The 24,865-nt window shown below is 39.2% G+C and overlaps 1 protein-coding gene across 4 annotated transcripts; it reads right to left on the bottom strand.

Moving 5' to 3' along the window:
- Positions 1–2,585: 2,585 nt before the first annotated feature.
- Positions 2,586–24,246, bottom strand: abi1b (abl-interactor 1b). 4 transcript variants are annotated; one of them, XM_022677795.2, is made up of 11 exons: positions 24,076–24,246; positions 16,522–16,689; positions 14,710–14,886; positions 13,779–13,793; positions 12,411–12,517; positions 12,107–12,247; positions 9,457–9,554; positions 8,398–8,610; positions 7,864–7,950; positions 6,633–6,818; positions 2,586–5,941 (listed from the first exon to the last, which is right to left on the bottom strand). In XM_022677795.2, exons 1-11 carry the CDS (start codon positions 24,190–24,192, stop codon positions 5,766–5,768), a joined length of 1,485 nt encoding a protein of 494 aa, XP_022533516.1. In that variant the 5' UTR covers positions 24,193–24,246; the 3' UTR covers positions 2,586–5,765. The 4 variants fall into 4 exon arrangements, with proteins under 4 accessions (XP_022533516.1, XP_022533518.1, XP_022533517.1 ...); XM_022677797.2 differs by lacking the exon at positions 7,864–7,950; XM_022677796.2 differs by lacking the exon at positions 13,779–13,793.
- Between the last annotated feature and the right edge of the window lie 619 nt (positions 24,247–24,865).

Here is a 24,865-nt window from a genome sequence, read left to right as displayed (position 1 = left end):
CTTGGAGGGCTGCTGGACGAATTAGAGTGGCAAGAACCATGGCTCCAACAAGAGAAATGTCTCTTGAAACAAAAGAGAGGATTGTGAAACTTCTTGAAGAAGGTAACTCTTCACGCATGGTTGCTAAAGATGTGGGCTGTTCACAGTCAGCTGTATCCAAGATATGGACCAAATACAAACAGCATGGAATGGTTGTTAAAGCCAAGCGTACTGGTAGACCGAGAAAGACATCAAAGCGTCAAGACAAGCAAGACAAAGGCCATTTGTCTTGAAAACCGAAAAAGTACAACTAAACAGATGAAGCATAAATGGGAAGAAGCTGGAGCCAATGTATGCGACCGAACCGTAAGAAATCGCCTAAAGGAAATGGGATTTCAATACAGGAAAGCTAAAAGAAAACCATCATTGACACCTAAACATAAAAGAACAAGACTGCAGTTGGCTAAGGAGAGGCAATCATGGACTGTGGATGACTGGATGAAAGTTATCTTCAGTGATGAGTCAAGAATCTGCATTGGACAAGGTGATGATGCTGGAACTTTTGTTTGGTGCCGTTCCAGTGAGATTTATGAAGAGGCCTGTCTGAAGAAAACAACCAAATTTCCACAGTCCTTGATGATATGGGGCTGCATGTCAGGCAAAGGCACTGGGGAGATGACTGTGGTTAATTCTTCTATCAATGCACAAGTTTACATTGACATTTTGGACAGTTTTCTCATCCCTTCAATTGAACAGATGTTTGGAGATAATGAAATAATTTTCCAAGATGACAATGCATCGTGCCATAGGGCAAAAACAGTGAAGGCATTCCTTGGAGAAAGACACATTCAGTCAATGTCATGGCCTGCAAATAGTCCAGATCTCAACCCAATTGAAAACCTGTGGTGGAAATTGAAAAAAATGGTCCACAAGAAGGCTCCGACCTGCAAAGCTGATCTGGCAACTGCTATCAAAGAGAGTTGGCACCAAATTGATGCAGAATACTGTTTGTCACTCATCAAGTCCATGCCTCAGAGACTGAAAGCCGTTATAAAAGCCAAAGGTGGTGCAACTAAATACTAGTGATGTATTTTGAATCATCTTTTGTTTATCTGTTTTTCATGATTCCATACTTTTTTCCTCAGAATTGAGTGATTCCATATTTTTTTCCCTGTGGTTGGTCAATAAAAGTAACATTCACTGACTTCCACAATGTTTTTTCTTCATTTCTTTGAGTGTTCCTGAAAGCCAACAAGTTGCACTTTGGAATGACCTTATTATTGTATCATGTTTTTGATCAGAGTTTGTTTTACAGAATGAAATGTCTGAAGGAGTGCTCATCCAAGACTGGTGATTCCATACTTTTTGCCAGGGGTTGTAAATTGACCAGTGCTTAGAAGCATAAGTTAGGTGTTTCTGATAAAGTGGCCAGTGCTAAGAAGCACAATGTAGGTGTTTTTAATAAAGTGACCAGTGAGATCAATCACAATGTAGGTGTTTCTAATAAAGTGGCCAGTGAGATCAAGCACAATGTAGGTGTTTCTAATAAAGTGGCAAGTGAGATCAAGCACAATGTAGGAGTTTCTAATAAAGTGGAAAGTAGGTAGAAGCACAATTAAGGTGTTTCTAATAAATTGGCTAGTGCTTAGAAGCATAAGTTAGGTGTTTTTAATAAAGTGGCCAGTGAGATCCAGCACAATGTAGGAGTTTCTAATAAAGTGGCCAGTGAGTGGAAGCACAATGTAGGTGTTTCTAATAAAGTGGCCAAAGAGTGAAAGCTCAAGAAGATAGGTGTTTCTAATAAAGTGGCCAGTGATAAGAAGCACAATTTAGGTGTTTCTAATAAAGTGGCCATTAAATTGAAGCACAATGTAGGTGTTTCTAATAAAGTGGCCAGTGAGATCAAGCACAATGTAGGAGTTTCTAATAAAGTGGCCATAAGTGACTTGAAGCACAATTTAGGTGTTTCTAATAAAGTGGCCAGTGAAATCAAGCACAACGTAGGTGTTTCTAAAAAAGTGGCCAAAGAGTGAAAGTTCAAGAAGATAGGTGTTTCTAATAAAGTGGCCATTAAATTGAAGCACAATGTAGGTGTTTCTAATAAAGTGGCCAGTGAGATCAAGCAACGTGTAGGTGTTTCTAATAAAGTGGCCAGTGAATTTAAGCATAATGTAGGTGTTTCTAATAAAGTGGCCAGTGAATTTTAGCACAATGTAAGTGTTTTTAATAAAGTGGCCAGTAAGTGGAAGCACAATGTAGGTGTTTCTAATAATGTGGCCAGTAAGTGAACGCACAATGTAGGTGTTTCTAAAAATGTTAGTGGAAGCACAAGTAAATGTTTCTAATAAAGTGGAAAGTAAGTTAAAGTACAATGTAGATGTTTCTAAAAAATTGGCCAGCGAGTTTAAGCACGATGTAGGTGTTTCCAATAAAGTGGCCAGTGAGTGGAAGCAAAATGTAAGTGTTTCTAATAAAGTGGCCAGTAAATTGAAGCACAATGTAGGTGTTTCTAATAAAGTGGCCAGTAAGCGGAATCTGCTCTTATACCCAGGCATTTGCTTGCTTTGTTAAAAGTACATTGAAATGAACACACAAGCACCACGGTATACAGGACAGTGCTTTATTATAAAAAAGACTGTACAGAAATTGAGAAAACAGATTATATACAAGATGATGAGAGATAAATTCATTGCTGAGCACCTTGGGGAAGGACATTTAGACTGCGCATCATCTGCACGTCTAAAGACAAGGCCTTGCAATGACTGACATTGACTGGTCATGGTTCGGACAGTTCTCAGTGAGATACATTCTCACATGTTTCACTTGAATAAATAAATAAACCTAAATAAAAACCTTCACACAGCTAATCAGCCTTCAAACAGCACCTGAGACACAGAGCGGTGCCTGGGCTGCTGCCTCTGCTTCAGTACAGTGATCAGAAATCAATACTGTTTCTATACAGTGATCAGTGCGCATTCTGAACTGCTTTAAAGTGACCAGTATATGTTCAAAAGTGTCCAGACACCCCATCCAATCAGCAGGTTCGGACATAGGAAATTACACAGGCATAGCATTCCTGTCAGCTACATCGCTAAGCTTACGCTACTCTGAATATAATATCAGAAAATCATCCACGTTTACATTCTTCTGTACTCAGTAGTCATATATCAGTGCTTAGTTACTGTATGAGTGGAGAGGCAGTCTAGAATTAGCATAAATTGCTGAAGTATTTTTCGCACTATAAGGCACACTTAAAATCATCCTTTAATTTTCACCAAAATCATCAATTCGCCTTGTAATCCATATGTATAAATTCCACCAGTAAGGAGTTTCAGTCAAGTTTCTCCAGCTCTAAGGCTGAAGCAGTACTAGCATTACCTGCTAACCGGGCAGCTAACGAGTGCTAGCTCTTCTTCAGCGCTTCTTCGCTGTTTAGAGGTGGGTATATCGGACTGTAGTCTGCATGTTTAATGTGTTAAAACAACCTACGTGGGATAAACGGCTAGCTGATATCACCCTGACTTACTGGAACACTCAGGGTTCCTCAATGTAGCGCTGTTAGCTATTGCTAATGCTGCTGCACCCAGCCTTAGTGTGCCTTATAATCCACTGCACCTTATAGTCCGATAAATACAGTAGCTAAACTGTGCTTCTGCTTGCCTGATGGTTTCTTAAAACAACGAGTGTTAGCTTGAGCTCAAATAAACAAAAATTACTCAGAACAGACCTTTTAACAATATTAGGCATTAAATGATTGATCTCGCGGCCAAATAGACTCAAATCCCACCTGTTTTTTTAAAGCAGTGTTAGAGAGGAGCAAGTGTCTGGATACTTTTGGACACAAAGTATAAATTAAAGTGACTTAAAATGAGCAAAATCAGTCAACATGAAAAACAACATGTGATGAAATCAATATGTGATGTGAAATGGAAGTGATTAAGTGATGAGATTTCACATTTGTGGACAGTAGCCCTGGGCGACATCAAAAACATACTGAGGTCCTGCTAACTTCACCTCAATTGCTTGTTTTTCACTTGTTGCATGACAATTGCGTCCCCTGACAGAGAAACCCACAATGCAACAATAAATCCTACTGTACACAAGTTCATTTGTGGGAGTTTGTCATTTATCAAACTGCGGAGAGTAAAATCACTCTAAATTCACTTGTTCTCCGTCAGTTCTGTTTCTCAAAACTGTCATTATCGCCTCTGAATCATCTCCATCTGACTACTTGTCAATTCCATCATCCTGTCGCCCAGGCCTAGAGGCCAGCTGTTCAGCCGATGATCATTTCTCAGTAGTTGAGTAAGAAAATGGCTCCAACTGGAACCATGAGGAACACAGCATTCTCTCATTTAACAGTGTTACTGTCTGATAAACACAGCCTGAAAAGAACAGTTCAGCAAATAAATCAAGTGTAGACAGTTCACCACTCGCACTAAATGTAGTTGACCAGCAATAAATGTTTGGTGTCCAAATTAAAGTCTCTTTAGTTCATTTATTTACATTTATGGCATTTATCTGACACTTTTATCCAGAGTAGAGTAGTGTTAGGAGTCTTGCCCAAGGACTTTTATTGGTGTAACAAAGCTTTCAATCACCCAGAGCAGGAATTGAACCCCAGTCTTCCAAATGATGTGGTAGCTCACTGACAGGGGGTGTTGTTATCCGCTGTGCCAGACCAACCAATTTTTTGGTTGACTAATTTAACGTGATTAACCATGTATTTTTTTTACTGTTTAGGGGTGGTTTATGATATAAAATGATATAGAATATAACACAGGCTTCCAATGCAATTGAAATTGTATAGTAGTATATTAGAGACAGCGATAGTTCAGGTCTGAGAGGGTAAAGGTGGTGCAAACCCGTCAGTGTAGTTTAGGTTACAGTATGAACTACTGTGAACTATAAACGCTAACATAACTGCAACACATTAATTAATAAGCTGTATAATGTATTTTCAATGGGGAGACAGATTTTTCACATTAAAGATGTGGGTGACTATTAATTTCCAATGCTTGTTAGCTCCAGCGCTAAGCTAAACAAGCTAAATCTAGACCACAAAACCTGATCAACTTCATTTTTTTGGGAAAGTGGAAAACTGTATATTTGATTTTTTTTCACCAAATTCTTCCCTCAGGCTACATAAACAAGACAATCTGAAGAGTAAACTCCAAGTAATACTGCACCCTTCCTCCGCCCTGGTCGAGCCAGAGCAACGAAGGTGGAACATGTCAATTACAGTGTAGGCAATCACTGAAGGCAAAATGGAAAAAAACAAAAATCACAATGATCGTTTTTCCAGTTTTTTTTTTCGCCTAATCTTCAGCCAGGCGTGATTCACGTTTTAGAAACAACATTCAAAACACGTCTTCCCCGACACAAGGGAAGAGTTTGGCAGTAAATTACGGAAAAAATTACAACGAGCGGTTCCGAATAAAAACAAGCCCTAGCCGACAAGTTGGCATACTGCAAAGACTGGCCTCGCTACACTGACGAAACACACATGAAAACACACACACACACACACACTAGTTAACGATCTACAGGCAGCTTCGTACAGTACCGTATGTACAAAATATAGAACAAAAAAAAAGACCTAGCTAGAAAGAAGCGAAGACGTTCCGCTGCTGCTCTTTCCGCATTCGCCTTTGTGTTCAATCAGTTCCTCGACTTGTTGCGCATAGCAAATACTTAAATACGTCGGTGCTTAGACAAAGTAAACAAACATTCGGTCATATCCTAATGCACTTGAAATGTTTGTTTGCGATGGTTAGCGGTCAGCGCTAGTCGGCGTAGTGCATGATGGATTCCACGTAATTGCCGGGGAATAGACCGGTCACGCCGTTGCACACGCCTTCGAACCAGCCATCGTCGTTCTTCTTAATGATGTAGATGATGGCGCCCTCCATGAACGAAAGCTCGTCGTCCTTGTCCTTGGTGTAGTCGTAGATTGCCACCACTAAACAAAGAAAATCCAATTATCCAATATACTTTTTTTTCAGGAGAAATAAGACAACAAAGGTTTATTGCTGAGCCCAGATGCAGTCAATCAACGTAAAGGTGTGTGGCATGTGTGCTTGTTTAGCTTACTACAGGAGATGCTAGGCTAATGTTGCTAAAAAACACTCAGATTTATGGACTTATTTTACACACATGAGCCATTAAAAAAGCTTGGGTAAATTTCTGGCATGGTTTTATCTTGGTAGCGGTTGAAAATTCAGGTGAGCCACTGGCTGATTAAAACCCTGACAACAGTCAAGAGTCAGACGCCCAATCCTATCTTACCCATGCAAGAGCGCCGTGCCTAAATCCAGCTTTTACATCAACAATAAAGAGAATAAAAAATAAAATAACATTTCTGTTCCTGTAAATGAGCTGCTGGTGTATCTTCACAGCATGAACATGCACATCAGTATTCTCTGCTGAGGAATGTAAAAGCACCGCACTGTCAATATGTCAGCGCGCCAAAGTCAGAGCAGTACATGCCTTTTGCACATTTCGAGCTAAATCGAGCTAAATCAATCATGCGCAATTGACTGGTACGCAAAAGAATGCTAAAATAGACAAGGAGGTGTGCTAAAGGAGCACACCTCACCAATACCACATTTTTTAAAGAACTATTGCTTTACGTGAGCAGGAAACACTCATACCCTTCTCTATGTAGGACTTGGGGGCCCAGTGAGGGTCCCCGTCAGCGTAAGGGTCATTATAATGGACCATAGCACCGTCCTCTTCCTCGTAGTCCACAGGAGGAGGGGGAGGGGGCGGAGCTGGATCCTCAAACAGGGGCGTGTCCTCAGGCAGCGGTGGCGGCGGAGGGGAGGGGCTGTCTGATACTAGAGAAAAGATTCAGTTGATAAAACACTCAGTATGTATATTTATATTCAGTATGTGTATTCATAAACACAGAATGTCTTTTTGTGTTGTGTTTCTTGTTAGTTGGAAGTTAGTTTTAGGGGAGAAACTAACATCAACTGACCCCCTGAACAAATAAAAAAAAACTAAATATTTTTTAAATGTAAAATAAAAGCTACTTTTGTAGCAAAACTGTCAACTAATGTACTGATCAAAGTGCTGATCAGGCTGATCTTATATTTTATTTATCCTTTTTTTTAACATTTTTATTTATTTATTTATCAGTTTGCCTGCTCTGGACTCTTATACACATATTAAAGACTCCAACTCCCAGCATGCTACGGCGTTCACACTCTCCGAACTTCTGATTGCTCTCACCTGTCCTGTGCTTATATAAATATCCCTTTTTTTCAGTAGCCACTTGGAAAGTATTAAACCTAGTTTACTAGCTCTTCTATGATGCCTAGCCTTTTTTTTTAAGTTGGATTTCTCGTGTATGACCCCTTTTTGCCTTCTACACTCTGGTATGTTGTTTATTGTTTATGGCTGCCAGTCTGTTACTGACCCTGCCTGTCTCTGACTACCCTTGTAAGCTTTACCCCTTTGATAATAAATTGTTTGATTGGTATTTGCATCTGTTCTTGTGACAGTTTTATTAAAAATACTTGATGCATTTATATTTTATAATGTTCAGTATTAAACTCAAGTAAAAAAAATTAAAGCAACATCTATTCTAAGATAGTTTTAAGACAAATAAGACCTGAAAAATCAAGTAAACGTATCTGAAGCCAAAGATGATCTTCTGTTTGACCGATTAGAGATAATAAGGAGTGTCCAGCAGTAAAAGACATCTAACTACAGCAGGCAAAGCTGTTTGAGCTGTTTTCACAGGTGTGGTGCAGACACTGGCAGAGATGAAAAGAGTGAGATTAAAGCAGAAGTATGTAGTAGAGTGTGTGCGTGAGTGTGTGTGTGTGTGTGTGTGTGTGTTGCAGCTGTGTGTCGTGGCAAATGCAGAATACTCACTGTTCTCCTGAACTCTGGCCACAAAGCCAGTTAGAGGAATCTGGGGTGTTAGCTGCACCATGGGAGGAGGCGGCTGGGGCACAGGCGCTGGAGCCACACACAGCAGAAAGGACACACACACACACACACACACACACACGACCAAACATATATGCAAACACAAACATAGCACACAACGACACACAACAAATACAGTGCAAAAGGTTAGCATGCGCTAGACACTTAAAGCTGCTTGCACTTCTGATCTAAGAACAGTTAAAGCAGGAAAGCAAGGAAAGCAGAAATGGCTTTTTCTGTTGTTTACTGAAGATGATTAAATGATAAATTCATAATTTTCACACATGGATTAAGAGAGTTCACCACAGAGTCCAGACCTTAACCTCATTGAGGGCTGTGTTGAGGCATTGCTTGTGATACACAGCTGACTAACAGCTGAATGGGTGGGATAACTAGGAAGCAAATCTTGGAGAAAAATGTGAGGAAATAATTTGTTTCTATATAAAAAAAGAAAAGCTGGAGTGTAGAGGCTCTCACCTGTGTTCTGGGGGAATGTGGGACCCCCGTTGAGGTGCGGCTGGGGCACAGAGAACTGGGAGGAGCTGGAGGGGGCTCGGCGGTATGTGCCCGTGGCCGACACCATGGAGGCAGAGGAGGAGGTGGTGGAGGAGTTGTGCCTGGAGATCTGCCGAGAGATGGTGCCGAACTGGGACATCGGAACTGGGCCTAGACCTGGACCTGGAGGAACCACTGCAACAAAATGAGGTTTAGAGTCAGAGAAACAGACTAAATTACACATCATACAGCTACAACTGTGATTAGCAATGACAGGTTAAGAGACAGCGCTGTGAAAAGCAACATAACAGCTAAGAATGTCACTTATACTCAATTTGATGAGAATCAAATTGGTAACTGTGCTATCATCGAAGGAAATCAAATTACCGTATTTTACAGACTATAAAGTGCACAGAATTATAAGGCGCTCTACCAATGAATGTCTTCTTTCTGGTGTATTTTCATACAGTAGGCACATTGGATTATAAGTCGCATTTTAAGTGACACTAGTAAGGAACAGGGGTGTCGCCATTCTTAAAAAAACATTTTCTTTTAAAGTCGAACGAGCGCTGGATGTTAATCTACCCAGATTTCGCTCCTGAAAACTGATTATTTGAGTGAGTTAAGTGCTTTTGTTTATTTAAAGTAGGCTTAGATTTACAATATTAACCATAGTTAGCAGTGCTTAGCGCTAGTAAATGCCATCTGTCAGAGCTACACTGGGAACCCTAGTGTTCCGGTAATGAAAGAGCTAGCAGTGCGGTTAGCGGATAATGCTAATACTGCTCCAGCCTTGGTGATGAAGAAACTTCACTGAAACTCATCTGTTTAATGCTGTACTTAAGATGTGTGAGTGGCTTAACTGCTCCTTATAACCTGTCTGGTAAAATTGGTACATAAGGCGCACCGGATTATAAGGTTCACTGTTGATTTTTAGTAAAATTAAAGGATTTTAAGTGCACCTTACAGTGGGAAAAATATAGTATATATTTAAGCCAGCTAAATGTGCCTCTGCATTATTAGCGTTCTTAGTTTGCTCACCTGGTGCCATACTGGGAGGGGAGGGTGTTGGAACGGCCAGAGGGATGCCCATGCTGTTCCCGCTGTTCTCTCGACCACCGCTGCCCCCACTGCTTCCACTGCAAGAGTATAAAAAGTGAATCAGTGTCTCATCAGTGCTATAAAATACTGTTTTTAATTGTTAATTCGTTGTGAGGGGCTATAAAGATGTAAACATTTGTTGCTTTCGTTTTTAATCTAGTGTCCATCACTCATTAAAAGCTGCTAGCATTTTGTCGTTTTTTAGCACAGCAGTCTGTAATCAGGGGGCCGGGAAGGTCCACTGTTCACTCAGACCATATTGACTTCCTCTCTCTTTCACTGGGCTGAAAAGGCCCACAGGGAGACGGAAGACAGCAGTGAATGGAATTCATGGCCACCGCTCTGCCATAACCCAGAGAACTGTCTGAGCCAGTGCCAGATCTCTCACAGGATGTTATGACTGCATGCATCCATACTGCACTGCTGAAGTGTCCGTGTTTATAGATAATCATGTCTGAAACAGTATGAAGAAATCTATTAAATATTCTTCATAATCTTCACACAGTCTGGGGCATGATTTGTATTTAGACCTGCATTTAGCACAATACTAATGCTCAGATATAAGCTGTTATTACTATAGCATGATTTTTGGAAATAATCTTGATTTTTTTTCCCTTTCATTTCTGAAATAAAAGGGTGTTCTGGGACTTTTGACTGTACATTTGGATGCAGATCGCAAATAATTGTCCTCAATACATTGAATTCAATGTAGCACATCATTCAACCCATGTGGGAGCTTTTTTCACTCTGTTGGAATATATGCAACATATGTTGCGTGGTTAAGACTAAATTTGGCACAAACATTTGTAATAACTCTAGGACAAAACCCAGAAATAATATATAAATAAAAAAGCATTTGCTTTTACATTAAAAAACATACATTTTAAATCAATTAGGTAAGTCAAGTACAGCAAAAAACACAAAGCGATAATTGACTAAAATACATATAAGAATGAGATAGACACTAAGTGTACAATACAACAAGGTCACAAATATAGACATATGTGAGACAAGAGACACAATACAAAAGCTCAAAATAAGAGACTTATGAAAACCTATGTTTTAAGTATAATTTCAATATTTCTTCATATTTGCTGTTCTAATATTTTTGTAGGAAATAATAAACATTTTTGTGGTGTGTGTGTTTAACAAGTTCTGTGCAAATGTCATATAATTCACACTTAACTGAATTAACTGAATCTCATTGGTGGCTGTAACAGACCATATCAACAACTCTCACACATCTCTAAATAGAGCTTTGAAACTTGGTGGTGGTAGTGTCAAACATTGTAACAACTAAATCAGCTGTCTCTGCACGGATATCCTCATGGATGAAGGAGCATCACCTTCAATTAAATCTCTCAAAGACTGAACTTCTGGTTATACCAGCAAAACCATCTTTTCAACACAAATTCTCTATAAGTATCGACTCTCTCTCTCTCTCACCGACAAAGGTTGCTAGGAACCTGGGTGTTCTGGTTGATGACCAACTCTCCTTCACGCACCATGTGGCCTCAGTTGCTCGGTCCTGCCGCTTTGCGCTCTATAACATCCGAAAAATTAGACCGTTCTTGACGCAACAGGCCACCCAACTCCTGGTGCAAGCGGTCGTCATCTCACGCCTCGACTACTGCAATGCCCTGCTAACTGGCCTCCCGGCCTGTGTAGTAAAACCACTCCAAATGATCCAGAACGCAGCAGCACGTCTGGTCTTCAACCAGCCAAAACGGGCACATGTCACCCCGCTGCTCATTGAGCTCCATTGGCTACCAGTTGATGCTCGCATCAAATTCAAAACTCTTACAATCGCCTACAAGGTGATACAGAACAGCTCCTTCCTACCTGCACTCGCTCCTGAAGACTTACGCCACCTCCCGGCCGCTGCGCTCCTCCAATGAACGTCGCCTCGCTTTGCCAAACAAACATTCACACAAAGCAATCCAGACTGTTCTCATACAGAGTTCCCCAATGGTGGAACAAACTACCTTCCACTACCAGATCAGGAGAATCTCTCACTATCTTTAATAAACTCCTGAAGACAGAGCTCTTCAAAGAGCACTTACTCTCCTAACACCTCTAACTAACTACCTTCTACTACCAGATCAGGAGAATCTCTCACTATCTTTAATAAACTCCTGAAGACAGAGCTCTTCAAAGAGCACTTACTCTCCTAACACCTCTAACTAACTACCTTCTACTACCAGATCAGGAGAATCTCTCACTATCTTTAATAATAAACTCCTGAAGACAGAGCTCTTCAAAGAGCACTTACTCTCCTAACACCTCTAACACACTAACTACTTCTAACCTCATTTCCTTCTTCCCCTCCTTCACTCCTCTATCCTATTATTCCCCTTTGACCTCCTTTTATCCCTATCCAAAGTTGTTTTACCTTTAAACTTATTTTACATTGTACTTGACTATTGTAAGTCGCTTTGGACAAAAGCGTCTGCCAAATGTAATGTAATGTAATATATATATCTTTCAAATACATTGACTTGCTCTGCTCTCAGGTAAACTGTTCATCAACAGTCAGAGTTGGAAATATCACAGATTGCTCGTGTTTTAATATAATTATTTTCTCAAGTACCTGTGTGTTCTGGGTCTCTGGTTGAGGGAGGCTGTGCGCCCCGGGCTGTTCTGACCGCCCAGCCGAGCTGGACTGGTCATGTAGTCGTTTGGCACCACTGGAGGCTTGACGGGTTCCAGAGTCTTGTAGGGTGTGTTTCGTCTGAGAGGGACACGTACAGACACACGCACAGTTATAAACAAAAGGTTATACACATAAAGAAATCTAATTACAATAAAATAATGAGAAATATGACATATAAGGACATTAAATAATTCACATCCTGAGAAGTTTATTTAAAGTGCAATCATGAAAAATGATTTACCCCAGTGTGCCCCGCCCTGCCATGGGTGGGCTTGGTGGTTTCTGTGTTGGTGGATTGGTCCTTGATAAAGTTCCTCCACTAGCTCTGGCAGGTTGGCTGTTCCCTTGCTGAAAAAAATAAAAAATAAAAAAATAAAGAAGATTTCTTCACCAAGGAAATAACATGATATATGGATGTAACATCGGTTCTATATGGCACACTACAATGGGTTTTCACTAATCTAATTTCTATACTGGCCTTGAAACTGCAGGGTGAGTGAAAGGCTACAGGACACCCTTTTATTTCAGAAAACAAATATGGCAGCTCCAAATAAGGCTGTTTTAAATAGGGCATTCTACGCATAGCCTAAAAACAGGCCCCCTGACCCATTACCTGCTGGTATTCAAATTTGTTATTTGCTTTTCGTTTTGTGTCCTAGAACCTTAACCCCCCCCCCTCCCCCGTGCATTTCATTGTAGATGGCAAATAAATGTCAAAATTACTTTGAATTCAAAGAAGCATGTCAATCAAACCATGTGGGAGTTTTTTTTTAATCTGTTGGAATATATGTGCAAAATACAGTATGTAGCCTCATTGAGACTAAATTTAGCACAAACATAAGTAATAAGTTTCTGAAAAAAACCATAAATACAGTTAAGCTCGAGGGATTGTTAGTTCGAATCCCGGTCATGCAGCTTGCCATCAGCTCCCAGAACCGAGTCGCTGCATTCTCCTCTGAGCGTTAGCGCTGTGATGCTACTCGGCAATGTTCAAAAAGAGGCGGAGTTTGACTTAACATATATCGGAGGAGGCGTGTGCTAGTCTTCACCTTCCTGTTGTGTTGGGGCTTCACTAGTGATAGGGGGAGTCCTAAAGAGTGAGTTGGTTAAATGGCCTTGTAAATTGGGGAGAAAATGGGAAAAAAAATAAAAAATAAATATATATATATATATATTAATAATTAGTCATTAAATAAATAATATATAAATTAAGAAGCATTTATGTGTATTAAAAAAACATACATTTTAAATCTGTTAGTGCAACAGTTACGATTCATTTGCAAATAATAACCACAACTTGTATAATTTCCCATAATATAATGCTAAAATAGCTTGCCAAATGTGTGAAATGTATGTCAATAGAGAGTGCCAAAAAAATCAAGTTGTTGCTTGGACCCCACCTATTGCCACTTTGCATCTGCGATCTTGTGGCTGTGACTAAATGCAGCTCACTGTGTAGTTGTGCCTTTATTTAAATATTTTTTTAAATAATATATAAAACTAATAAATATATCAATATTTACAAGACTACATGTTTTAAAGCAAATAAAGCTGATGTAACAAATATTCCTCAACCTTAAAGCATTAAGTCATGCAATAGTGCACTTACCTTAGCCTTTAGCCACTGATAGCATGCGTGTGAGAAAGAGAAGAGACACATGTTTACTCATTACTTCTACTTAATGAAGACGAGTGGGGGAAGAGGAGCGACACAAAAGACCTTTTAATTATAAACACAGCATGACAAAGCACCAAGTCCTCACAGAGCTACGAGGCAAGAGGAGAGAGAGAGAGACTGAGAGAGAGAGAGAGACAGAGAGAGAGAGAGGCCAGAGTTTATTGGAAATAAAATTAAGAGATAAACAAATGAATGTCACTCCAATTCTCTGGAAGTCCTGATTGTTTTCGAGAATGCTGTTTAATTAGACATTTGTGTCCATGAAACGTTAATTTATTCTCCTTTCAAAAAGGAGAACTGGTTTCTATCGTTCAATTAATAATCTAATTCAATTTGTCTCATAACGTAGATTGACTACATAACAAATTAAGTGTAATGTAATGGCACTAGTATAATAATTAACCCAGCACAAATTAATTTAAATCAGTAATAATGTTAAAAATCTATTAGCTAAAGTCTGAACCTATTCTAAGAACATGCAAATAGTTTACTGACTGTTTTTATAAATACAAATCTAGGAAGTACTGAAATATAAACAGGCCAAGTACAGAACCTTGAGGTACCCCACAAAGATGAAAAATTAGTTTCTTTAATTTTACTAAATTGAAAACCTCTGAAATTGAAATATCATTCTGAGCTCAAAATGAATTTCAGACATATTTTGTAGGGGGGGAAATGTTAATGTGACACTGCCTGATCTAATGTCATAATTATATTTATGAGTAATAATAAGTATTTATATGTTTTGTTCGCTAATCTGGACTTTAATTTGTTAAAGGGTATTTGTTAAAAAAACAAACCTCAAATTTTTGCTGACTGGCAGGGGCATTGGGTTTTCACTCCCCGCGAATGAGGTACTCACTTTAACACCGTGGCCCACGTCGTCCAGCAGGGTGTAGTCGATGGGCTTTCTGATGTAGCGAACTGGCCGCTCCATATTTCCGGGGGCGATGATCTTGTGGGTTCGGGACGTGTTCTTGTTGGTGGTGAGAATCCCAATCTCTCGTCTTGCGACTTTCTCCTTGTGGATGTCCACAGTCTGTAAGAGACAACATAGCAAACTTTCAATATGCAATAAAATGGTGCACTAAACTCCAGTTCTACTGCTTTATGATTAGGAGCGTAAATCACAGGGCATCTCACGATACAATATTATCAGAAAACGTTGCCCGCGGTAACGATGATATCACGATACTGCGATTTTGCACATGACACTTACAGGGAGTAGATCACCTGAGTACTAGCCACATGGTTTAGCCCTATAAAAGGTGCTGATTTGGTCTCAGTCTGTGCTGAGTAATTGACAGTTTCTCTTTGTACAATGTGTTTTTCCATTACCTGTGTTTCTCTCTCATTTTAACCTTGCTTTTCTATTTACTGATTTTAGATATTTTTTACCTGCCCTGTGATATTGCCTTGCCGTTTTTCAACTGTTTTTTGATCTCCTTGTTGCTTTATGTTTACCGGTATTGGCCTTGATTTGTCTGACCATCCCTTAATAATGACATTAAAGGATAATTTTCTAGGAACATTATGTAATTATTGCATAAATAACAGGCCATAGACACACTTTAGAATTCATTTACGCTTTGGGGTCTGTTTCTGTGCTGCATAAACTACATATCGCTTTTTGGTGTAATACCAAACTGAAAGGATTTAGAGAAACTCGCTAAATGAAACTTTTCTGTAGGTTTTTCTGTAAGAGTTACAGGAGTTATAAAAGAGTTATAGCTGCAGACATACGAGGTGAACATTGCTTAGTCGCCGCATCTTGTTTTGGGTTTACTAATATTACTGGTTTCAGCAGCAGTTTATCAGCTTCTCTACCGATATCTATAGCGAGCGGCTGCAGGTGCCACTTCTTGCATTATGAAATGCGACGCTGTGTAAAAATAGTGCGCTTGTGTGCGCGCAGAGAGGACAGAGGAAACAGATCTACCACATACACCCAATGTGGGCAGAAATAAAACAGGCCCTGACAGAGCACTGAGCTCGTTCTGAGGGTTTGTTAATAATCGCTGTGATGTGCCGGAGCTACATGATGTAGACTTTTTACTAGCCTTGTGATTATAATGCTGTGCTTTACAGAGGATAATGTCTCTAACCACAACATCTCATCTGACCACTACAAATGTGAAGCCTGTGATGTAATGTACAATAAAATAAAAAAAATCTAACAGTATGCACAGTAAATCCCAAAATACTCTGACTATTGCATGTGTTGACCGCGACACATGAAGAAGAGGACAAACTAGAACTTTTTCCTAAATGTTAATTTGTTTCGCAAAAAATAATTTTGCCTAAAAAATAAAATGCATTACATATGATCTGGTGCGCACTCTCTAGTTATCACACCAAAGGCCAGGCAGGTTGTTTAAAGCCTGTGTGTGTTTCCAACCAAAAGCCTTGTTTTAAATCATATCTTGCTGATGCATAGCTTATATACATTTCTTTAACATACATATGTAGATGTTTTATTTCTTGCTAGGGCTATCTACAAGTACTAGCCAATAGCAGCTTCATTTGCTTTAGTTTGGTCAATTTTATTAACAGGCACTATCCAAACACAGTGTTTTCAATAGGGGATGCAGAGCAGCATCCCAGCGTTTGTTTCTGAGGAACAACCAAAAAGCTTGTTGTGGTGGCGCTGGCAAGGCGTCAGCGGCAGGCTGACCTGGGAGATGTGGTTGATGGAGGACTCCATCCGGCGCAGCTGTGAAGCCTGAATGTCCAGCAGCTGCAGCACGTTGTTGGCTAAGGCATTGATCTGGTAGGCCACGCTGGCCAGAGACTGGGTGGTGTAGGCTTTGGTTTCCTCCAGGGCTTTCTTCTTATCCTGGGCCTGAGAGCAAAGAGAGAGAGAAAAAGAAAGAATGAAAAGAATAAGAGATATCCCTTTAAATCCACTCACAGGAGCAGAAAACGTCAAGAGAACGTCAGAATCCAAAGAAGAGATAACACCAACATGAATCATGCCAGCAGAAACTGTGTGCTTTGAAAATAAGCTGTTTGAACTTCTGAAATACTTAAACGGAACTGATAAAATGAGGGTATTTTAAGCAGTGTCTGTTACTTTGAGATGATAAAGAGGCACTGACATTCAAGAAGCTGTGAAGGTGAGGAAAGCTCCTTACATCTCTCACTCTCAACACTGATCATCAATGAAAACATATTTCAGTCCAGGTTTAGGACTAATCTAAATGTATAAAAACTGGCCTCAGTTGCTTTCAGATCTATATTTAGGCTCTTCAGCTTTTCTGGTGAAAGAACAAAGTGTTTCACTCAGACAAACTGTTAGTAAATCTAATATTAGACATTTTACAAAAGCCTAAAAAGAGTTATACTTGAACAATTTAATACCATCTGATAACACAAACCACAGTGAACCTCCAATAGGAATTATAGATACTGTATTCTGAAGAATACTGGTATGCTAAGGAATGAGTCACTGGTAACACTGGTAAAAATCCCAACTACTTCTTTTTAGATTCAATTCAATCTGGAGCAATGACACTCTCTAAAACTGAAAATAGCATTTCTCTTAAATGGTGTAACAATTTTTAATACAACATCAAAAATATTTAGTATAGCCATATATTATTAAACTTATCCAAAAGCTAATATGTTTTGCTGTGAGAAATCGCCTAGCTGCTTACCAAAAACACAATGTTTCACGAGAACACGGCAGAAATAAACACACAAGAACTAGCAACGCCATGCCAGAGAATCTCTATAGAGGAGAATACGCACTTAAAGTGAGTCCAACATGAATGGGTTCATATGAAGCAACTGAGTAAAATCACTGTTTATAAATGTCAGATCAGATTTATACTGAAATAGAGTTGCACGGTGTACCGAAGGTTCGATTCTTTTTCGATACTACGTCATCACAAACGATTCGGTTCTTTAGCGTTCGATGCTTTCGATACTGTATATAGCCCAGTCACTAGCTTCAAATGAGTCAAATTAGTAGGCGCGATTTGATTCAGTTCATAAGAAAACTGATTCACACCGCAGCAGTCGGTGTGGCAGGATTCAGATAAACTTAGTGTTCTGAACAAATGAATCGATTCACGCGCAAGCCAGCAGAGCAGCAGCGAGTGTAGAATGGCGACGGCTAAAATAACAGATGTCTCTCGTCCGCGACTTGTGGACAAAACGGGCGCGAGGAGTGAAGTGTGGGAAAATAGTCTGAGATGTAGGCATCTGTTTTTTATTGATATTTTTATTTTTAAATAAAATAACGAAAACTGAAAGTGAAACTAAACTACTTTATTAGCGCTGTTTTCACTCCCGCAGTTGTACAGCGGGGGGTGTTGTGCCGATTCTGTCCGCGAAGCGGGAGTCGGATTCAGTAGCGGATTCGGCACAAGGGCGGCGGCACCTCGCGCTCCGCGGTGTTAGTTGTAAGCGCTCGCGCTAGCCGCAAAATACGACAGAAAACACTGAGGGAGCTGCAGAATTATGTATGGGACTAGAATATGAGCACGAGGAGATCAAAGAGAACCTTTACCTGTGAGTAGCTCACATCAGAACACGCAAATCTCTCTCACTCTCGCTCTCTCACTCTCTCACTCTTTCTCTGTGTCTCTCTCTCGCACGTGAACGCCTCCGCGTTTGACCTGCAGCACTGTGTTTAGCTGTTCTTAAAAATCATTTTAATTAAATAATAGTTCTATGCTTCTATGTTACAGTGTTATTTAACATAATTCTGATCATATTTCGCTCATTTAGCAGACAAGCACCCTGATCTCTACAAAGAGCTGAGAAGTCGACAGGTTAGTGGAGTTAGTCAAGATACACTCTGTCTGTAGCTTTACTAAGATTTACTAGCGACTGCTAGTAAATCACATTAACACGGAGAGGAGTGTGCAGGAGTTTTGTTTTGGACCCGCGGTTTTCTCTATTTCTCCATTATCCCATTGGCTGTGAAACATGAACTCAAGATGTTCACGTTTTCGCGTTTCCATCGCAAATCTGTGGTCAGGCACGTAGCCTGCTTGATCGTTACACTGAACATGGGCTTATTAAAAACGGTAAACGGTTGATTAATAAAACGGAGCAGTGAGTGTTAAAATGAACATAACATTGTAATGTTCTTCTGTCTCTTTATTTTCCTTATTCAGAACTTAACTTCTGCCCGCCCGTCAGGTTCACATAGTCAGGCTACCATTACCTCTGGTTTTAGTTTTAGTTTTTAGGAAGTGTTTAGATAATTATGTTATAGTTAAGGTTATAATAACGAAACTTGTTTTTTGTACAAATGTTTCATTTTAGAATAAAAACGTTTGCACCGATTGTTCAGTGTTCAATCCAGTTCAGTCAAAAATAAACATTTTATGTTCAGATATTTTTATTGTTTTTTTTTCTTCCAAGTATCGTTTTGGTATCGAGAATCGTGATACTACAGTTGGTATCGGTATCGAAGTCAAAATTTTGGTATCGTGACAACCCTATACTGAAATATGTACTTATGTCCTCAACACAGAACTATATCAAATGTTTCAGTACTGCAGACATCACTTTTTATTGTTTTTAGCTCCAGTTATAAACCTTTTAAACATGCTCTACCTTTATCTTTAGCATCAGCTAGCCAAGCAATTAGCTTATAGCATCAGTGATGCTAGTGCTTTATAGTGTAAAACTGTTTTTTAGTAAAATACATTAGATTAACAAACTAGCCATGAATTAGTGTCATCGCCATTAAGCCAAAACATTCAATACACACTAATATTTTACCCCATTCCAACAAACTAGCCAAACTAGTGATGCAAACCTGCCAGGCGCTAATGTGTGAACCCCAAAGCTAACCACTAGCCACAAGCTAATATTTTATTTAATGTTTTAACTCACTTTCTAGTCACATTTAAATGATACTGTATAGCTACATCCAAATTAAATAGTCTAAACTGTACCGCCACTGACACAGACGTATACACATCACAAGAAAATCAATATCCGTTATAATCACAATTAACCACACCTGCGTTTTGTGAGCGGAAGCATTGCATTTTCAGTGAAGCAGTTAACCTTTGACCATAATACAATTTACTATTTAATCAAATGTGACTTGGACAGCAATCCAATTAGCGTCCGCTCATAAACTTTGTGACCTGGAGCTGTAATTACTGAAGTTACAAAAATCCATCAGAACAAACCCGAACCTGAATCCTGCACCAATTTTCTTCTGTATATAAAACATATGCTATTAAAATACACTGCACTTTGTTAAATTAGCTGGGTTTTGTTAGATATTCAGCACTTTTCCTCATTTTAGACCCAGTATAAGTGAGAATAGTGAACAGATCAGAGTTTAAGTCCTTGATTTTACGGTTGGTGCCAAGCAGGCCACTCAGAGATGACAGGCTCTGGGTCAGTGGGTTAACACACTCCTTAATGAGCTGTGTGTTCTCCGGGCACCAGTATCAGACAGTACATTCATCTCACTCTCTCGTGACAAACTGTATAGTGTACAATTAAAGAGACCCAGGCTGAACAAACACTGTGAAATTACTGTAAAAAAATGGATTATGATTATAAAACCACAAGAATTACATAAGAACCAAAATTATATGATTAGAAATGGCAGCTTTGCACACCTTTATTGTAACTGCACTTTTATTCCAATTCATTTTGTTAATTTTCCTTCTTTTAAATATATTGTTTTAATTATGTCTGAATTAAGTTTTAATCATGCTTTATTCTTATTTTATTTTTATATCCATTTTTTATTCATGCTTGATTCTTATTTTATTTTTATTGTTATTCTCTTTGTATATTCTCATTTGTAAAGCTCTTTGTATGACCATTGTGTATAAAGGTATTATATATTATAGAATTACAGTAAAATAAATGATACTGGACATATATAATCTGTCTCTACTAGATATTTAATGAGAAATAACAAATGGGAGAACAGTGTGAATTTTTCTTTCGCTAAAAACTTTTGCAAAAAAGTAGTACCCTGATGTGATAATTAGGGGTGGGTGATATGGCACGATATTTTAGGGTATAATATATTGTTCACTATATTGAAAAATGTTGGTGATATTTTTGCGTACGATACAATATATATGGCACACCCCTAATTGCTGGAGTTTGAGCCAATTTGCATATTTTGTCCCAGACAGCACTTTGTCCCACACAGTAATTTTTTACATGTGTCTGAAATCTTATCACCATACATTTAAATACTAGTCACATGAAGTGACCAGGTGTAAACGGCTCTAATGACTTTGCGAAACATCTGATTGCATAACTTGAATGATTCCCAGACAGCAGGAGAAGGGGGGGTCACAGGTAAGCCTCCTTCGGCTGTTTCCAATCCAGACGGGTGTAATCCAGATTACGACACGGCTGGGCATCCTCGACAGCGAAACCCTGGCTACAGATCGGTGATGACACAGCTTTGCAGCAGATTACATTATCTATAGAATAGAGGTGTGCCAAAAAATCGATTCACATAAGAATCTTGATTCTCATTTACTACGATTCAGAATCGATTTAAAATGTCCCAAAATCGATTCTGAGGGGCGGGTTTTAGACTGATTTTGGGCTGGGTATTTTTGTTGGACCTGGCAACCCTGGGGATAGCGCTTGTCCCTTTGGAGATCTTCCAGACACACACAGAGCGTAGGTGTTTGAGAATCACCGGTAAGATGGCAGAACAAGCACTATATTACCTTAGATTAACGTGTAGTTTCAATGTTTTATGGCAGAATGCTTCATAACAAGCATAAAAAAGATCGCTAGTAGTTAGTTTCAGTAACTGTTAGCTAGCTAACTAGCTAACTTTCCAGTTCCACCTTAAATAACGCTACAGGTGGCAGCGGGCTGCAGCATTTAAGGCGGAACGGAAAAATAACAATAAGCTAATCAGAGCTAATTTCAGCTCCTCATCACAGAGGAATTAAGGAATGGACAATATGAATTAATTTCTCCACCTCCTGCCCCCTTTCTGAAGAAATACAACGACCTTAAATTAACTAGTTAATCAGCAGCTGCTCCTGAACTTTAGCGCTCCAGTGCTATCATCACATCAGCCCAGCAGCGTCACCTACACACCACCGCTAGTAGCCTGGTAATAAAGCAGTGTTATTTATTTATGTATTTATTGTTCATTAACGTCATTGTGATATCCCAGTGATTCCTCTGTCACTGAGGACCCACATTCCTGCACATTTTATTGTTTTTGTAACACATTACTTGCTCCAGGACCAGTGTATATTATGGAGGGTTTTTTTTCAATACGATTCATAAGCCAGAAGCAGAAATATTTATAATTCAAATCGTTTTGAATCAAAAATCGATTTTGAATCGAATCGTGGCCCCCAAAATCGGAATCGAATCGAATCGTGAGATAGTAATCGATTCCCACCCCTACTATAGAATTACTTGATTTTTACAGCAGTGATTTCACATCAGCGTTTTTTCTCGTTTTTTTCTTCCATGGAAATCTAGTTTGGCCTCTCTGTGATGGTGGATGCTGTACTTTAATTTGTTAATTGTATTAAAAAGCCACCTGTGGGCCTGTGATGACATTTTAGGACTTTTGGAGACTTGCGGTCTTCCACATCTTGCCGTCTGCTGGGGCTTATATTGCTATGGCCATGATGGTAGCTCTTTTAAATGTTATCTACTTCACAATTAGTTCTCAGACTGTGAACAGCTTATTATCTAATTGTTCAGGTTTTTTGAGATCTTAAAATCTCTTGCCATCTGCATCTACAGCCTCACACTCACTTTAACAATCAAGATCAGACCAAACAAATGTCTGCGATTTAAATATAACAGGCTCCTCCAAAATCCTCTCCAAACATGTACTAATATATCTGATTCAATTTTTTTAACATTTTAAATACAGGTGTGTCAATATAAAATATTGTATATGTTATATAACATCGAATATAATATAAATTATAAAAAATTATATATCTGATCTGATAACTTGATGACGTATATATTGTATTCTGAAAAAGGACCAAGCAATGCTGGCCAACACTGGCAATGGTACTTTAAAATTCATTGACTCATTTTTATCTTTTTTTTTTAGTGGCTTCACTAGGGACTAGTTAGATAAATAAATGTGAACTCAAAAAAAGTAATTTTATTTTATACACACAATTGCGAACTATCAATTCTTTATATTTTTGGTTATTTTTTGGTTATTCTTGTTATAGAGGTAGGCCTACATGGTATTAGGAGTCTTGGCCAAGGACTCTTATTCAGTCACCCAGACCTGGAATTGAACCCCACCACCAACTATTTTCAATATTCGTTCAAGTGATTCTGTCTGGTATTGTACAGATACTGATACTTACCACTGGGATCAGTATCAGTACAATACCTATATATATATATATATATATATATATATATATATATATATATATATATATATATATATATATATATACATATATATATGCTAGCTCTATATACACCCATATACAAGTCACTACATATATATTCTCCCAGGTAAATCTCCATCTCACTGCATCCATCTCACCCAGTGATCCACAAAAGCAGTCCCCATGGGAATAAATCAATCATGCATTGAGATGTGACCAATTTTTTTTTGCATTTTTGATGAGCTGAATTTGCTCCTATCTGTCTCAGAGGTGGTTCTAAAGCCAAGGCTCGTTTGCCATGCACAGACGAGCTCGTGCTATGACTTGCAGCACCAATCCTTATAGCTTGCTGCATGCAAATGGAGCGTGCCTATCACATCCTCCTATTGCATCCATGTGAAAAAAACGATTTTCGCCCATACATCACTGTTGCAATCACTCATTTAACCTCCTTTTAATGCAATTTAGTACACTGTGCTTGAATGCATGGCAGAAATGACAGACACACCCTCCGGGTAGCTTTGTAGCTGCTGCGTGTGTGTGTGTGTGTGTGTTAGTGTGTGTGTGTGTGTGTATAGATAGGCAGACTGACTGAATGCATGCAGGCTGAGGGAGAGGGTGTTACTCCACCATCCCGTATTTGAGGCTCGAGCGCGTCTGTTTCGATGCAAAACACATTATAACATCATATATATGACCCGCAGTGTGCTGCACGCGGCTCCTCGCGCGCGCGTGTGATGAATTAAGACCACATCAGCGTTCTGTGTTACACGGACAATAACCGAACACACACACACACACACACACACACACACACATTTACAACACACACACGCTCGCGCACACACACACGCGCTCAAAAATGCCCCAGTTCTTACCTGCACATAATTGTTCTCGCAGTATTCCGCAACCCTCGACAGGTTCTGGTAGCTCTCCAGCAGGGCTCTCTTCCCAGCCGGGATTTCCTCCTCCAGTAACATTTGCAGCTCTGCCATCTTTACATCCCTCCGTGTCCGCTCCTCTCTCTCCTCCTCCTCCTCCTGCTTTCATTTACAGACCGGCCGGACCCCCCCTCCCCAGCCTCCTGCTCAGCGCTGCTCCACCGATCTGCGCTCTGATTGGCTCTCCTGCAACCATCCACCCGCGCTCGGCCAATCGAAGAAGAGTGCGCCCGGAACACCGAGGAGAAATGCAGCTTTGTGACTAGGCGTTTTTTTGTATTATTAAATGTGTTAATTGTGTCCATTTTTAATATATTACATTTAAATTAAATTATTATTGGTATTATTGTTTTTCTATTTTATAAACATATTAGATTAGATTAAATTAGATTAGATTAGAGTTAACTAAAAATCGGCAAAAAATAAGATTCTTGTATTTCAAGTGGTGTAAGTAATTTATATATAACTGGGGTGGCATGTATATATATATATATATATATATATATATATATATATATATATATATATATATATATATATATATATATATATATATATATATTAAACTGCTTGCACCAGGAGTGGCCTTAATCCAAAACTAGTGTGTAAGACTGGTGGAGAAGAAAACTGTGATTAAAAACCATGGTTATTCCATCAAATACTGATTTCTGAACTCTGAAAATCTATGAATGTAAACTCGTTTTCTTTGCATTATTTGAGGTCTGAA

The sequence above is a fragment of the Astyanax mexicanus genome, chromosome 8 (genome assembly GCF_023375975.1).
Source record: "Astyanax mexicanus isolate ESR-SI-001 chromosome 8, AstMex3_surface, whole genome shotgun sequence".
Taxonomy (NCBI): domain Eukaryota; kingdom Metazoa; phylum Chordata; class Actinopteri; order Characiformes; family Acestrorhamphidae; genus Astyanax; species Astyanax mexicanus.
This window is presented reverse-complemented; position numbering and strand designations above follow the sequence as displayed.